The following is a 16,102-nucleotide window of genomic DNA, read 5'->3' on the forward strand; positions in this document are numbered from 1 at the left end:
GAGAGTCAACCATACTGATGCAGGACTGGAAGTCACAAATAAACCAGACTGGTTAAGGATGGCAGGTTTCCTTTGCTAAAGGATATTCGTGAAGCAATTTGGTATTTACAACAATCCACAAACATTTGTAATTATACCAATTTTTTTATTTCTACCTTCAATTTTTTTAAAACTAAATTCAGATTTTCTGACTGGTGGGATTTGAACTCGTGCTCTCTGGATTTTCGTCAAAGAGTTTCTGTATTAGGGAATGGCACACTCTCCCCATTGTTGAGAGCCACCTGTTAATATTACATTCTCCCAGGTCATGTATTTAGCACAAACCACAGCCAAGGCAAAGCTTCCTTCTCTTTTCCCCAACAGAGGGGCCTAAACTTGACATAATTGGGCCCATTTTATGAGCCTAGAATAGACACTTTGATAACCAATTTAGCAGGGCAGTGGCCTGTGCTCATTCTGCACCAGTTTCTGGCCATTGCTGAATTGGTCAGGACCTTTTTGTAGGTGGCCCTGGCGGCTGACTGAAATGAGCAAAAGCCTCCTTTCAAAATTGAACTGAGGCCCCCTGTGCCCATTTCAGGCCAGGATGACTAAATTTGTTCACCCTAGAAGGTGCTTGTATCGTGCAGTCTCTGACTGGGATGTCTGGGCCTCGAGCTGCCTATAAAACCTATAGTCTGTACGGAGAGGAACGTTTAATCCGACAGTTAAATTAAATCACTGACCCCAAGTATTCTTTTGAACTTTCAGAATCAACACCAAGCTGTAGCTGAATCTGCGGCCATTGGATGTGCCCATGAGATGAAGGGAGAAGGTAAGAGCAGCAATGAGAAGGTTGAATATTTTGGCCTGTATAGCGAAATACAGAGCAGGATAGGTAGCTGCAGTGAACCGTGACTGCAGGCACTCCCTGTCGAGGTTCACACGTGACTTGGGCCTGAAGCCCAAGGAACTGTACATTCATGGGGGAGAGGTGGTCACTGCCCTCAGGAGAGAAGAAAGTAAGTGTGTTGGAATGAGAAAAGAAACTGTCTTTTCCCTCTCTCAAACCTGTATCAGACACTCATTTGTCAGTCAGGAGTGGATCCAGTTTAGTTTTGAATGTTTAAGCCTATTCCCTACATTTGTGATTTGGAGTGCAAGCAAATAACACAAGTTCTCTTATAATAAAAGCAAAATACTGCAGATGCTGGAAATCTGAAATAAAAAGTGTGTGCTGAAAATACTCAGCAGGTCAGGCAGCATCTGTGAAGAGAGAAAGAGTCAACGTTTCAGGTCTGTGACCTTTCATCAGAACCGAATTCTTTTACCTCTTTTCCTAGGGTCCTATGTCTTCATTGTTCTAAAAGATGGAACTGACATTGCCGAGGACATCATAAATAAGGACCTCAAAGACATTGTCTCCCAGAAGATTGCCAAGTATGCTGCTCCCGATTATATCCAGGTAATGAGCTGGTCTGGAGGGAATCCCAGTGTTCTTGTGCACACTCAATGAAGCAGATTGGATTGAGGCTGGCTCTTGAGAGAGATCCATCCAAAATGTTCCTAATACAAGCTCTCCTTGATGACGTGTATGAGATCTGTTCATGTACAACACCCACAGGATGTCAATAACATATGGAGCTCAGCAGTGTGGTGGAGTCGTGCACTGTTGCTCCCAATGCTTTGTACCGCAGAGTACCAGGGCCTGAGTTAGTGCCTCTGTTTCCTATAGGCAGAGTTCTCAATACAGGTCATATTACAGGAGCAAGCAATGAGTCAAGATTTTAAGGGATCTTGCACGGGGATGGATGAAAAAGCAGGTGATCAGTTGCCTTTGGTCAGTCACATACACCTGTTAGCACATAGCTTAAGGGGACCATTAGAAAGTCTCCTCAATAATTCAGTGAGTAAATATATTGTGCAGCTTAAGACCTCATCCTCCATGATGGCGAAGGCCAGAAAATGAGTGTAAAAAAACAAGGCTGAAGCATTTGCAACCATCTTCACCCAGAAGTCCCGAGTGGACGATCCATCTCTGTCTCCTCCTGAGATCCCCAGCATCACAGATGCTAGTCTTCAGCCAATTCAATTCACTCCACGTGATACTAAGAAACGGCTGAAGGCACTGGATACTGCAAAAGCTATGGGCCCGGATAACATTCCGGGAATAGTGCTGAAGACATGTGCTGCAGAACTAGCCGCGCCCCTAGCCACGCTGTTCCAGTACAGCGACAACACTGTCATCTACCTGGCAATGTGGAAAATTGCCCAGGTATGTCCTGTGCACAAAAAGCAGGGCAAATCCAACCCTGATAATTACTTACTCATCAGTTTACTCTTAATCATCAGAAAAGTGATGGAAGGTATTGAGAACAGTGCTACCAAGTGACGCTTACTCAGCATTAACCTGCTCACTGATGCTCAGTTTGGGTTCTGCCGGGCCACTCGGCTCCAGACCTCATTACAGCCTTGGTCCAAACATGGACAAAAGAGCTGAATTCCAGAGGTGAGGTGAGAGTGACTGCCCTTGACCTCAAGGCAGCATTTGGGTACCGGTTGGTCACTTTGCTCCCGCCCCCTGCATTCACCACCAAGATGGGGCGGCACAGTGGCGCAGTGGTTAGCACCGCAGCCTCACAGCTCCAGGGACCCGGGTTCGATTCCGGGTACTGCCTGTGTGGAGTTTGCAAGTTCTCCCTGTGTCTGCGTGGGTTTTCTCCGGGTGCTCCGGTTTCCTCCCACAAGCCAAAAGACTTGCAGGTTGATAGGTAAATTGGCCATTATAAATTGTCACTAGTATAGGTAGGTGGTAGGGAAATATAGGGACAGGTGGGGATGTTTGGTAGGAATATGGGATTAGTGTAGGATTAGTATAAATGGGTGGTTGATGTTCGGCACAGACTCGGTGGGCCGAAGGGCCTGTTTCAGTGCTGTATCTCTAATCTAATCTAAAAAAATCTAATCATCCAGAAGAAACTCGTCTCTTTCTTCTGGGGCAAGAGGAAACCCTGGGTCTCTGCCGCGGTCCTGAGTCTCCTGATCGAGGAGGGTGGCCAGTCGCTGGTGTGCGTCTGCACCCAGGCTGCGACTCTCCGCCTTTGGCCCCTGCAGAGATACCTGTACGGCAAGCCTCCTCCCTGACGGTGTGCACTAGCGACGTATTTTTTTCCACCGATGTCACTGCCTTCAAGATGACGCGCAGCTCCCGGCTGAGTCCGTTAGCCGAGCCTGTCTGAGGGAGTTGCCTGTCTTTTTACTGGGATCTATTCAGAGTCTGGAACATGGACATCTCCAGTCAGGGCACTCCCCCACCGGCAGAGGAGAGCGCCTCGGCTGTCCGGGCGGCTGACTCCGGGGACGAACCGACGGGCGGAGGAGTAGCCGAAGCCAAGACGCCCCTCACTTTGGGTTACGAGGGGGCTCGGGAGTGCTCTGCGCTCCCGGTTGAGCTGACCGCCGCTCGGCCGGAACTGCTCATTGGACCCAGGCCCTGATACCCTCTTTGGGAGCCGGTCCCGCGCAACCCGAGCCGCCTCTCGGAAATGTCCTCTGTGCCATTTCAGCCGGCCGGACACGCCCTGGCGGTCCATGTTGCCATCTGGTGGCGAGGGGAAACCCCGGTGGAGGTCTCTACGCAGGAGTCCTCCCTCCTTAACAGCGGGGACCTGGGATGGAGGGTGTTGCACAGGGCAGTTCCGTGCAATAGATTTTTAAGTAGGTTTACGGACTCCCAGGCCGCATGTACTTTCTGCGCCCTGGCCGAGTCCTTGTTCCACGTATATATGGAATATGCGAGGTTGCAGCCTTTCTTGGAGTATTTGAAGGGGCTGCTCCTCAAGTTTTGGTTGCACTTCAGTCCCATGCTCCTGATCTTTGGGCACCCGGTGCAGAGGGGCGTGGGCCAGGAGGAGGATCTCCTGGCCAAGGTGGCAATTCACAGGTCCAGGCTGCGGGACGTCGAGAGGCCCGTCCTCTCTGATTGCCTGCCCCTCTTCCACGGTTACGTTCGTGCCCGGGTGTCCCTGGAGAAGGAGCATGCGGTGTCTGCCAGTAAGCTTGAGGTCTTCTGTGAACTATGGGCACCGCAGGGCCTGGAGTGCCATCGTCTATGCTGAGCTTGGCATTTTAATGAGTTTTTTTTTGGTTTATTTATATGTTTTTAATAATGTTATTTTTAAAATATGTATATTAAAGGGGCATGGGGTATAAAGGCTACCTTATGTAAGAAATAAAAAGCGGGGTTAGATACAGGAAAAAAAAAAGGCAGCATTTGCCTGAGTGTGACATCAAGGATCCATAGCAAAACTGGAGTCAATGGGAATCAGGGGGACAACTCTCTGCTGGTTGGAGTCATACCTACCACAAGGCAAGTTGGCTGCGGTTGTTAGAGGTCAATCATCTCTGTCCCAGCACTTCGCTGCAGGCGTTCCTCAGGGTACTGTCCTAGTCTAACTTTCAGCTGCTTCATCAGTGACCTTCCCTCCATCATAAGGTCAGAATTGGGGATGTTTGCTAATGATTGCAAAATGTTCAGCACTTATTCACGACTCCTCAGCTACTGAAGCAGCCCGTGTCCATATGCAGCAAGATCTGGACAACATCCAGGTTTGGACTGATAAGTGGCAAGTAACATTCCCACCGCACAAGTGCCAGGCAATGACCATCTCAAACAAGAGAGAATCTAACCATCTCCCGTGACATTCAATGGCATTACCATCACTGAATCCCCCACTATCAACGTCCTGGGGAGTGGGGGGGTGTGGTGGTCACCATTGATCAGAAACTGAGTCACTTATGAACGGGCCAAAGGCTGTCATTTTCGGCCCTGAAATGCGCCCAGTCTACTTAAAATTGCCCTGGAAGGGTAATGTTCAAATTTTTGGGATACAACAGATGAAGTTAGCTGTTTCAAGCTGCTACTATGCAGTAGCAACACGTGTGGTGTTCGCAACTAACAGGATGCTGCCGTCAAGTCAAAAAGACGTCCTGCCTATCACACAAATGAGTGATGTGATATGAGATTCAATGCTAGTGTAATGTTAGGTATATAGGCTGTACGTCCCAAAGACTGGCGGGTCGTATCGAACAACATCCTTCCACTGTTCACAATGGGCAAGGTACAGGCCTTACCCAATCAATGAGTGCAAGTCACAAAGCTTCGACAACATGTCTCTATTTTCAGCAATGCGCCAGAATTTCTATTTTAATTAAATTGAATTCCCAGTGCCTGAGCTCTCTCATTGGGATTTGAATTCATGTCTCCAGATTATGCTACTGTATTCGTGGTGTTCTCACTTCCTTGTACATCAGGAGATGGTGGTGTAGTGGTAATGTCACGACTAGTAATCCAGAGGCCTAGGCACAATGGCCTGTGGGCATGGGTGCAAATTCCACTATGGTAGCTGGTGCAATTTAAATTAAACTAATTAATTAATAAAAATCTGGTCTAGTCCTGGAAATTGTGTCATGAAACTGTCATCAAGTATTGTAGAAACCCATCTGGTTCGCCAATGTCCTTTAGGGAAGGAAATCTGCCATCCTTACCAGGTCTGGCTTACATGTGACTCCAGACCCACAGAATTGTGGTTGACTCTTAAATTCCCTCTGAAATGGCCTAGCAAGCCACTCAGTTCAAGGGCAATTAGGGGTGGACAATAAATGCTGCTGTAGTCAGTGACTCCCACATCCCATGAAAGAATTCTTAAAAATTATCAGTGAAGTCCACACTAGGAACCACTAAACGTGAATCTTTCCTGCATTCCAGATTGTGAAGAGGCTTCCCAAAACCCGGTCGGGGAAGATAATGCGTCGAGTGCTGAGGAAGATTGTGGAGAATAAAATCGATGAGCTTGGTGATCTTACCACCCTGGATGATCACATGGCTGTGCAGGAAATTGTTGATGGGCATGAGAAGATCCTGGAAAAGGAAGCTAAAAATTAACTGGGGTTTTAAATAAAGGGAGAGACTGGTTTTATTTTTATAAAATTAAATTCAAAAACAACACATTACGACCACAATGACCTCTTGCTCTTATCAACCATCAATGCTGGGATCTAAAATCCTGAAAGGCGTTCTATCGCTTTATATGATGCCTCTGCAGTTAAACTACCTAGCAATACACTCCATCATGGCTCACAGGCGAGGAACCGCCACTCCCGAGAGATAGTGTCAACACTCAACACCCAAGAACCAGAGCGGGAGAGACAGCAGAACCAACGGGGGAAAAGGTGTGACGGCTCAGACTGTTACAAGTGCTCAGGAGCATGAATAACTGAGGCACAGCATTGTGCCTAGCAGTAGGCAATACCTGGGCCCACACTGACCATTCTTACAGTGTCCTTTTATGTAATGGTATACGAGTTGTCCAAAGTGGAGGTCAGGTGCTTCATCGTTGGAAGATATTGGGAGCACTTTGGAAGTGGCCTCTCCAGCTATCCCATGTGGATTTGAGCGAGAGAAAGCGACCTGTTTGATACTTCAGTGTTCCCCTAGCAGCTCAACATGATTCTCCAAGCTGTACTTTTCTACAAGATTTTTTTTGCACGTTTGTTTCTTCTTCAAAAATAGAAAGTTAAAAGAATCGCATGCCACGATTAAAAAATCAGGCAAACTTCACCGAATGTAGAAAAACAGCTTAAACCCGAACAGTCCAGAAAGTAAAAGTACAAACACTGCCCACCTCTTCTTTCCCTGCAGTTGGGCTATCCTGGCATATAGCAAGTACAGTACCACAGGAATATGTATTTAAAAAAATATCACTGCTAAAGAGTCTTAATTGTGATTGGTATCAATGGAAATGCAAAGGGCAAGTATTGGAGTGATTACCTCAGTGACCTTGGGCCTTATTTTTAACATGCAGCTCTTTTGACTAGTGGCCAAAATTATTCAGCCATTACAAAGTAGCTGTAAACCGAGAACTGTTTCTACTGTAAATAAAACAGGGGTTACTTAAACTGACTGGTTTTTCTGACATTTGTTTTCACTCTCAACTTGATCGATGAAATGTTCTCTGGAATGAACCGATACCAACTGGGTCATTCCGCCCCAGGATTGCAACTTTCTGTAAGGTTTCCTGTTCTCAGTAACTGATTATAACAGGGAGCGATTTGGGCGTGAGGGATATACAGTGCCTCTGGGATTTTGTGCCAGCACAGGTTCACACTTGGAATTTCCTTTCCAACCTGAACTCGCCTCAGTCGTACGTTTATGAGGGGGAGCACCTGGCCCCCCCCAATTGGAAAGTGTAAATGGGAGTGTGACAGTGAGCTATTTATTCTCATATTTTTCCCTCTATTTCTTTAGTTTAAACTAACTTCTTAACCAGGATTTCTATGCTTATAATAAAATTGTAAATTGGGCCTATTTTTTCCACAGTTTAGAAGAGGAATGAGAGGTGAGCTTATTGAAACTTACAAGATTCTGAAGGGGCTTGACAGGGCAGGCTGTTTCCCTTGGCTCAGAATCTGGAACACAGGGGCACAATCCCAGAATAAGGGACAATCATTTAGGACTGAGATGAGGAAACATTTCTTCACTGAGGGTTGTGACTCTGGAATTCTCTACCCCACAGGATAGTGAATGCTCCATTGTTGAATATATTTACAGCTGGGATAGACAGATTTTTGATCTTCGAGAATCAAGGGACATAGGGAGCAGGAGGGAAAGTGGAGTTGAAGCCCAAGATCAGCCATGATCATATTGAATGCGGGACAGTGTGGTCTACTCTGGCTCCTATTTCTTATACCTTTCATGAGGAACTTTTGTGAAAAAACATTTTAAAAAAGCTCAGACATGAAACAAACTTCTTTTTATTTAAAGCTTTTAACATGATTAGGAGATTCAGCAACAGATACTTTGATAGACATTAGGGAATGCTATGATGTACAGTCAATCCATGTAGGCAGGATCAGAATGCCAGAAACCTCTATTCACTCCCGGTCCCCTCCCTTGCCTCTTAGCTCCTGAAGATGGTGACTCAAACAGGAGCCACCTCTGCCAACCATCCATTCCTAAGGGCTGAGCCTGGATTGTGAATGTTGGCAACCATTCCCAATCCAATCCTGATCAGCAAACCGCACTAGTGCATTTTGTTGCACCAGTCAGTGGACAGGAGTCAGCAGCAAGTACTGGTGACTGGACATAAGTCAGGAATAAGCGCTCTAGCTGGTTCTTCTCCCCTGTTAGCACAGAGAGTGGTGTCCAATTGTAGCTCATCCCGAACTGAGGTTGGGTTATCACTATACAGCTTAAAGCTTGGAAGCTGGGGCCATGCCTTCTGTATGGTGGTCACGCCACCCACTGAGGCATACGCGAAGCTCATGAGCAGCAGTTCCGAGTGTCCACTGCTTCCCCATTGTTTGTGGCACTTATGCAACTTACAATAAATTCAGAAGTCAGAGTTAAACTTCAGAAAAACCTTCACTAAATTAATCTCAGTAACTGATAGGAGATACAGGAATATCAGTGACAGTAGGGTGGCAGGGGGTTCTGAGCACATTATCGGCACAAAGTAGAGGGACCTTTTAATCATGTTTTTTCTGTCACTGGAGGGAAAGCAGAGAATGTGTTTTATTATCAAACAAAGACATGCCTCACCTTGAGAAGCTCCAATATTCAGCAAAAATAATTTGGAGGCACTGATTCATAAAAACATTAACGCCCATTAGCCTACAATAAATGACATGTATTTCAATTCAATAATTACTTTGCTCTCAATTCCCAGCTTTTCTTTTTAACTACTCATTTCTCTGGCCGGGGCATTCATGAGGGTCAAGGATAAGGGAAGCCATTTGGCCCACTGAAACTTGCCCCTCTTCAAATGCCCCCCAACATCTTTGATTCCTTTACATTACAAAGCAATATCACTCATTCAGTAAATATATTTTTACTAAGCTCTGTTTTAAATTTCTGTCTTTTGATCTGAATGGGGTAACTTATCAGAGGGTGATATTCTGGACTCACTTTTTATCTATACCCACTAAACCTCTCCAGAATGTAGCACACGAGCCTCTCCAATCTTTCCTCACAGGTCATCACCTTTACATGTGGGATCATTTCCCCACTCATGGAGTCACTGGCAAAACATGCCTCGTGTCCTTGTCAAAACTGAGAGTTATATCCTTAACAGTGCTGTGGTATAGTGAAGCCATTGTTCCTGGTTATATAATCCTCTAAGACACCACAGTAGAACCAGTGCCATGGACAACAATAAAACCAGAATGTGGAGAATGCTGGAAAAAAAAACAGCGGCATCGGGGATGAGGTACAAGGCTGTGGCCCACGCTGCTCAGTTGCTGAAGATTCTCCATCTTGGACACTGCACACCAAGTAGCTCAGTTGGGGGTGGGGGTGGGTTCGATGCCATAACAATAACTTAAAAGGTACCCAGCCACATTTAAGAGAAAACACATTTTTAAAAGAGTTACTAAAGTTTATCGCGCTCATGTATGGGTGCTTGATTCCTCTGTGTAGCTCAGTAAGATACTCAAAGGCAGTTTCGTGCCCGCTGCCCACTGGCTTAGTTGGATAAATACAGTAAATTTGATTCCCTGGTCTGCGTCCTGTTAGTGATCCTAACTGAGATAGCACGTGGACACAAATCGAGAATGAAACCAACTACAGATTTAAAAAATTCTTTCCAGATATCAGAGTAGTTTATACAAAAATATTAAATGTTTATTGGTTAAAAACCCCTACCTTCAGCAGGTGGCATAGAATCATTACCAGCAGACATACTGCCCTTGGTTATTAGACTATAAATTCACATGATATTCCCTTTCAAGCTACAGACTAGAGCCTGGGCATTTTGTAGTGTCCCAGTGATAATACTCACTCATTCTGTAGCCACTGATACATTATTTGGTTCTAAAATCATCAAAAGTAGCCAATATATTTAAAAACCTTCCTCAAGGAAAACAAAACCATGAGGAGGGGAAAACATGAGGTAGAGTTTAACTCTCTGGCCACAGTGCTAAATACCGCCTGAGTTCCATTCTTTAGTGTTTAGCTTGCAGACATGTCAACAGCAGTTAGACTGAGTGCGGGCACAGACCCGGAATCTTTCACCCATGTTGATGGATTTTAGTCAACTCCCATTTCCCATCTCCAAACAGAACCAGTAAGGAGTCATGATGCTGCCCAGGAAAGGGAGAGAGAGAGAGAGAGAGACAAAAGCAAACATTAATTTACATAATGAAGCTTAAATGGATCATTTTCTTGATCATAGAACATCTGCTGCCAGGATATGGCAAATTAATGAATCATCATTTTAAAATGTCCCCTCCCCCTCACAGCTATCTCCCAAGTCCTCAAGCTGCTAGCTGGAGACAGTGGCATCGGGATAATATCACTGGACTAGTAATCTAAAGGCCCAGTCTCATGCCATGGGGGCAGGGGTTCAAATCCCACTATGGCAGCTGGTGGAATTTAAATTCAATCAATTAATAATCAGTAATGGTGTCAAGAAACTACCATCGAATGTCATAAAAATCTATCTGGTTCACTAATGCCCTTTAGGGAGGGAAATCTGCCGTCCTTACCTGGTCTGGCCTACATGTGATTCCAGACCCACAGCAATGTGGTTGACTCTTAACTGCCCTCTGAAATGGTCTAGCAAACCACTCAGTTGTCAAGGGCAATTAGGGCTGGGCAACGAATGCTGGCCTTGCCAGCGATGCCCACATCCCATGAAAGAATGAAAAAACTCTCGATGGGGCACATGATTCAATAGGCACCACTTTGTGTGTGTGTCTGGACAATGAAGACTGGTGGACAATTTATTCATCAGTTGTTCATGTACTTCTAATGGGTGTCATGGGATACAATCCCCCTTGGCATACTCAATATTCCTGACCACCACAGAATGGAAGTCTGCAGCTCTAGTTGTCATTAGCCAACTCAGGATTGACCCTGAGACCTTCCTGGTCTGTATTGTTGATCATCATATCACTGAGTCCTTTGGGGAATTCCCCATCATCTCCTGTTAATCCTTGGTGTGGACAGTGTGGGGGGAAAGAGGGGAAACATTTTAGTTTAAAAAGAGTTGTATCATGAGAGAGAGTCAGGGGCGGCAGAGAATCGGCATGGAGGAATTACTGAGCTGGACTGTGAACAGGAACTGAATGAACACATTGCTGAAATAAGCTCATCCCTGAAAAGACTGGATTCTGCACATCAACCCACCTTCCTCACTCTGTATTTCTTACTATAAACCCATAGCAACCTCTCTTCAATGATTTGATTCTGAGTCAGAAATATAATGCCCTTCCCACCCACTCATGCTCCATGAAAAGGACTGAGTCTATCCCTGAAGTAGAATTATTTGCCTCCTACCTTCTCCAAGCTGCTGCGGTGCCCCACAGTGATGACGGTCATCCCCAGCTGTTTGCAGGTGTGGTATAGCTCTCCTTCCACCTCCTCTCTCAGTGCACTCGTAGATTCATCTAAGACTGGAGGGGGACGGGGGGGAAAGAGTAGTGCAGGAATCACAAGCTTGCAAGTTTCTTTCAAAGTGAGATGTGTGGAAGGGGAAGCTGGGCTGGATGGAGTTTAGAAGACCGAGAAATGATCTCATTGAAATGTATAAAATTCTTAGAGAGCTTTGACAGGTAGATACTGAGGTTGTTTCCCCATCTGGAGAATCTAGAACTGGGGTTCATTGTCTCAGTAGAAGCGATCAGTCTTTTAGGACTGAAATTTGAATTTTTGCAACTATATTCAAGACTGAGAACAATAGATTCTTTAGCACTAAGGGAATCGGGCTAGGAATGGAAAATGGAGTTGAGGTAGATGATCAGCCGTGATCAATGAATGGCAGAGCAGTCTGGAGGGCCCATATGGCCAACTCCTGCTCCTATGCCTTATGTTCCTATGATGCAGTTCATGGGATGTGAGCTTCTCTGGCAATGCCAGCATTTGTTGCCCATCACTAATTGCCCTCGAGAAGATGGTAGGATAGGTATACCCACAGTGCTGTTAGGAAGGATTTTGACCCAGCGACAGTGAAGGAACGGTGATATATTTCTAAGTCAGGATAGCGTGTGGCTTGGATGGGAACTTGCAGGTGGTGGTGTTCCCATGTGTATGCTGCCCTTGTCCTTTTAGGTGACAGAGGTCGCGGGTGAGGAGGGTTGGCAAGTTGTTCCAGTGCATCTTGTAGATGGTACACACTGCTGCCACTGTGTGCCGGTGGTGGAGGGAGTGAATACTGAAGGGTGCTGATCAAGTGGGCTGCTTTGTCCTGGATGGCATCAAGGTTCTTGAGTGTTGTTGGAGCCGCACCCATCCAGACAAGTGGAGAGTATTCCATCACACTCCTGACTTGTGCCTCATAGATGGTGGATAGGCTTTGGGAAGTCAGGAGGCAAGTTACTTACTGCAGAATTCCCAGCCTCTGACCTGCCATTGTAGCCACAGTGGTTGATCTATTTAAGTTTCTGGTTAATGGTGACCCCCAAGATGTTGATAGTGTGGGATTCAGCGATGTTAATGCTGTTGAACATCAAAGGGAGATGGTTAGATTCTCTCTTCTTGGTGATGGTCAATGCCTGTTACCTGTGTGGCACAAATGTTATTTGCCACTAATCAGCCCAAGCCTGAATGTTGTCCAGGTCTTGCTGCATGTGAGCTCAGACTGCTTCAGTATCTGAGGAGTCACGAATGGCACTGAACACTGTGTAATCATAACAGGGTGGTACTGTCCAAGCTCACTTTATGTAGGACCCTTAGAACCAACAGTGACTTTCATTCCATTATGCTGGGCTGGATTTAAACCCAGTTCCCTAAATATAGAAAGTTCCTGTGCTAGCCCAACGCACTGCCGAGACTCCACAGCTACACAATCAAAATGTTTGGCAGTTTTAGTTCAGAAACAGATTGGGAAATAAAACGCCATGAACATTTTTATATTGGAGTAATAAGGGTTGAAGGTGCGGAAGGCACTGTTTGTGGCAACACCCATCTCTCTGAGTACATCATCATGTAATTGATAATACAGTGGAATATTCTGCTCTCGGAGTTATTTTGGGGACTGTACAGTTTGTGGATGCTCCAGTGTGCTGTCAAACAGGATGCAAGGTGGCGAGTTAGTGTTCATGTTCTCTATTTGTCATCTTCATGCTGTATCACCTGCAGCAGAGGTCAAACGAAGGCTCCTCAGACTGTAGGGCCTGCCCAGCATGGGTGGCAGGTACGCAGTCATTTCTCAGGCCTGGATCAATGCTTTCAGAGTGAGTAGTGGAAAGGGACTTGCGTTCACCCAATGCCTAACCCCCAATAGCATAGCTGAAATCAGAAACTCGCTGCATTGGCCTCAAATCTTACCAAACACTGCTCAGTGCTCCCCCTAAATTATCCAGCCTCAACGAACCCTCCTGACCCACCTAACAGTCGGCAAATCCGCTCTTCCAACTGGAAGCAGTAACCTTCTGGGACTGTGAGATTTAGGAATGAGTGAAGGATTGCAAGCTTTCAGGGTGGGCGAGAGAGGTCTCCAGACGAGGCGGGCTTATGGTCTGGATATCAAACACCACTGACTGAGGGTGGATTCAGCTTCTGTGGGCTGAGAGAACACAAACCTGCATATTTTGGTTGATGATAGAAAAGACGAGCGAAGGATAGTCTCTGCATTTCTCCTGGAGATAACGCATCATACCTGGAGAGCAATAACACGAGCAGACCAATCAGAACCGGAATGTTCATTTACTAAACTCCACAGAAGGAAGTGAAAGAGTACAGGTTTGTGGAGTTAATTCTTCCAGGATATCATGTACAATCTATCTAGTCATGAAATCAACCTAATCCTTACTCAGTCTTTGCAAGGAGGCAACAATGCACAGCTAAAGCCTCTAAGGGTGTGAAACTTTGTGAAATGTCTCCCTGTCTTTCATAAGTAATTGACCAAAGACTCCAGGACATCCTTCAAATCGCACACTCACATCGTTCAAGTCTGACCAGCAGCATTGCACGGGATTCGTTCTCCCCAGTTCCATAATGTCAGCATTCCTATGAAGGCTCTGCAAATTTGTCCAATAAATAGCTCACTGACAGACCAGCAAGGTACCAGGCTTCATGCCGAGTTAGTTGACAGCAGGGCTGCGACCATTAGCCTCAGAACCCTGGGTCAAGGTAGGGGAAAACAAGCCAGAATTCCTGTTGCTGGTCACTACCCAGTAACATGTGCTGTCAGTGTGAGGGTGTGGACATTGAGTGAGGAGATGATTCACGGTGATGACTCACTGTTGACAAGTTTGCTGGCACTTACTCTAACTCCAGCTTTGTATGTGAATAACGACTAGACTGTACCTAACACCTTTGGAACCATAGGAAATCAATACCTTAAAGAATGATCTGACAAAAACCATCACAAGATCAGGAATTCCTGCCCTCAGGATGAGGTGGACAGCCAGCTCCTGGAATGGAGTGACAGCTAAAGGTGAGGTCATAGCTAGGACCCATAGCTAGGAGGCACCAGAGAGGCTTGTTCAACAGCCATGACCCATCAGGGAGAGAGAGCCAAAAGCCAGCAACCATCAGGGAGAGAGGACCAACAACCAGGATCCATCAGGGAGAGAGAGCCAACAGCCAGGACCCATCAGGGAGAGAGAGCCAACAGCCAGGACACATCAGGGAGAGAGAGCCAACAGCCAGGACCCATCAGGGAGAGAGGACCAACAGCCAGGACCCATCAGGGAGAGAGAGCCAAAAGCCAGCAACCATCAGGGAGAGAGGACCAACAACCAGGATCCATCAGGGAGAGAGGACCAACAGCCAGGACACATCAGGGAGAGAGAGCCAAAAGCCAGCAACCATCAGGGAGAGAGGACCAACAACCAGGATCCATCAGGGAGAGAGAGCCAAAAGCCAGCAACCATCAGGGAGAGAGGACCAACAACCAGGATCCATCAGGGAGAGAGAGCCAACAGCCAGGACCCATCAGGGAGAGAGAGCCAACAGCCAGGACACATCAGGGAGAGAGAGCCAACAGCCAGGACCCATCAGGGAGAGAGGACCAACAGCCAGGACCCATCAGGGAGAGAGAACCAACAGCCAGGACCCATCAGGGAGAGAGAGCCAACAGCCAGCACCCATCAGGGAGAGAGGACCAACAGCCAGGACCCATCAGGGAGAGAGGACCAACAGCCAGGACCCATCAGGGAGAGAGGACCAACAGCCAGGACCCATCAGGGAGAGAGGACCAACAGCCAGGACCCATCAGGGAGAGAGAGCCAACAGCCAGGACCCATCAGGGAGAGACGACCAACAGCCAGGACCCGCCAGGGAGAGAGAGCCAACAGCCAGGACCCGTCAGGGAGAGAGCACCAACAGCCAGGACCCGTCAGGGAGAGAGAGCCAACAGCCAGGACCCGTCAGGGAGAGAGGACCAACAGCCAGGGCCCGTCAGGGAGAGAGGACCAACAGCCAGGACCCATCAGGGAGAGAGGGCCAACAGCCAGGACCCATCAGGGAGAGAGGGCCAACAGCCAGGACCCGTCAGGGAGAGAGGGCCAACAGCCAGGACCCATCTGGGAGAGAGGGCCAACAGCCAGGATCCATCAGGGAGAGAGGACCAACAGCCAGTGCCCATCAGGGAGAGAGAGCCAACAGCCAGGATCCATCAGGGAGAGAGAGCCAACAGCCAGGATCCTTCAGGGAGAGAGGACCGACAGCCAGGACCCATCAGGGAGAGAGGACCAACAGCCATCACCCATCAGGGAGAGAGGGCCAATAGCCAGCACCCGTCAGGGAGAGAGAGCCAACAGCCAGGACCCATCAGGTAGAGAGGACCAACAGCCAGCACCCATCAGGGAGAGAGGACCAACAGCCAGGACCCATCAGGGAGAGAGGACCAACAGCCAGCACCCATCAGGGAGAGAGGACCAACAGCCAGGACCCATCAGGGAGAGAGGACCAACAGCCAGCACCCATCAGGGAGAGAGGACCAACAGCCAGCACCCATCAGGGAGAGAGGGCCAACAGCCAGCACCCATCAGGGAGAGAGGGCCAACAGCCAGCACCCATCAGGGAGAGAGGGCCAACAGCCAGCACCCATCAGGGAGAGAGGGCCAATAGCCAGCACCCATCAGGGAGAGAGGGCCAATAGCCAGCACCCGTCAGGGAGAG

General features: G+C 47.4%; 2 protein-coding genes across 4 annotated transcripts in view; one reads left to right on the forward strand and one right to left on the reverse strand.

Moving 5' to 3' along the window:
- Positions 1-6,921, forward strand: part of LOC137373434 (acetyl-coenzyme A synthetase 2-like, mitochondrial) — a 77,521-nt gene extending 70,600 nt beyond the window's left edge. The window contains exons 12-14 of the mRNA XM_068038258.1: positions 751-814; positions 1,323-1,444; positions 5,747-6,921. Of these exons, the coding sequence (XP_067894359.1) occupies positions 751-814; positions 1,323-1,444; positions 5,747-5,923 (363 nt within the window). The 3' untranslated portion in view covers positions 5,924-6,921. The remainder of the gene's footprint in view (positions 1-750; positions 815-1,322; positions 1,445-5,746) is intronic.
- An 886-nt stretch (positions 6,922-7,807) lies between these two features.
- Positions 7,808-16,102, reverse strand: part of abcd4 (ATP-binding cassette, sub-family D (ALD), member 4) — a 41,200-nt gene continuing 32,905 nt past the window's right edge. For all 3 annotated transcript variants that reach the window (XM_068038656.1, XM_068038657.1, XM_068038658.1), the window contains 3 exons: positions 13,558-13,634; positions 11,315-11,430; positions 7,808-10,116 (listed from right to left, as the gene is read on the reverse strand). In XM_068038656.1, coding sequence (XP_067894757.1) covers positions 10,045-10,116; positions 11,315-11,430; positions 13,558-13,634 — 265 coding nt within the window. In that variant the 3' untranslated portion in view covers positions 7,808-10,044. The remainder of the gene's footprint in view (positions 10,117-11,314; positions 11,431-13,557; positions 13,635-16,102) is intronic.

Source organism: Heterodontus francisci, chromosome 9 (genome assembly GCF_036365525.1).
Source record: "Heterodontus francisci isolate sHetFra1 chromosome 9, sHetFra1.hap1, whole genome shotgun sequence".
Classification (NCBI taxonomy): Eukaryota; Metazoa; Chordata; class Chondrichthyes; order Heterodontiformes; family Heterodontidae; genus Heterodontus; species Heterodontus francisci.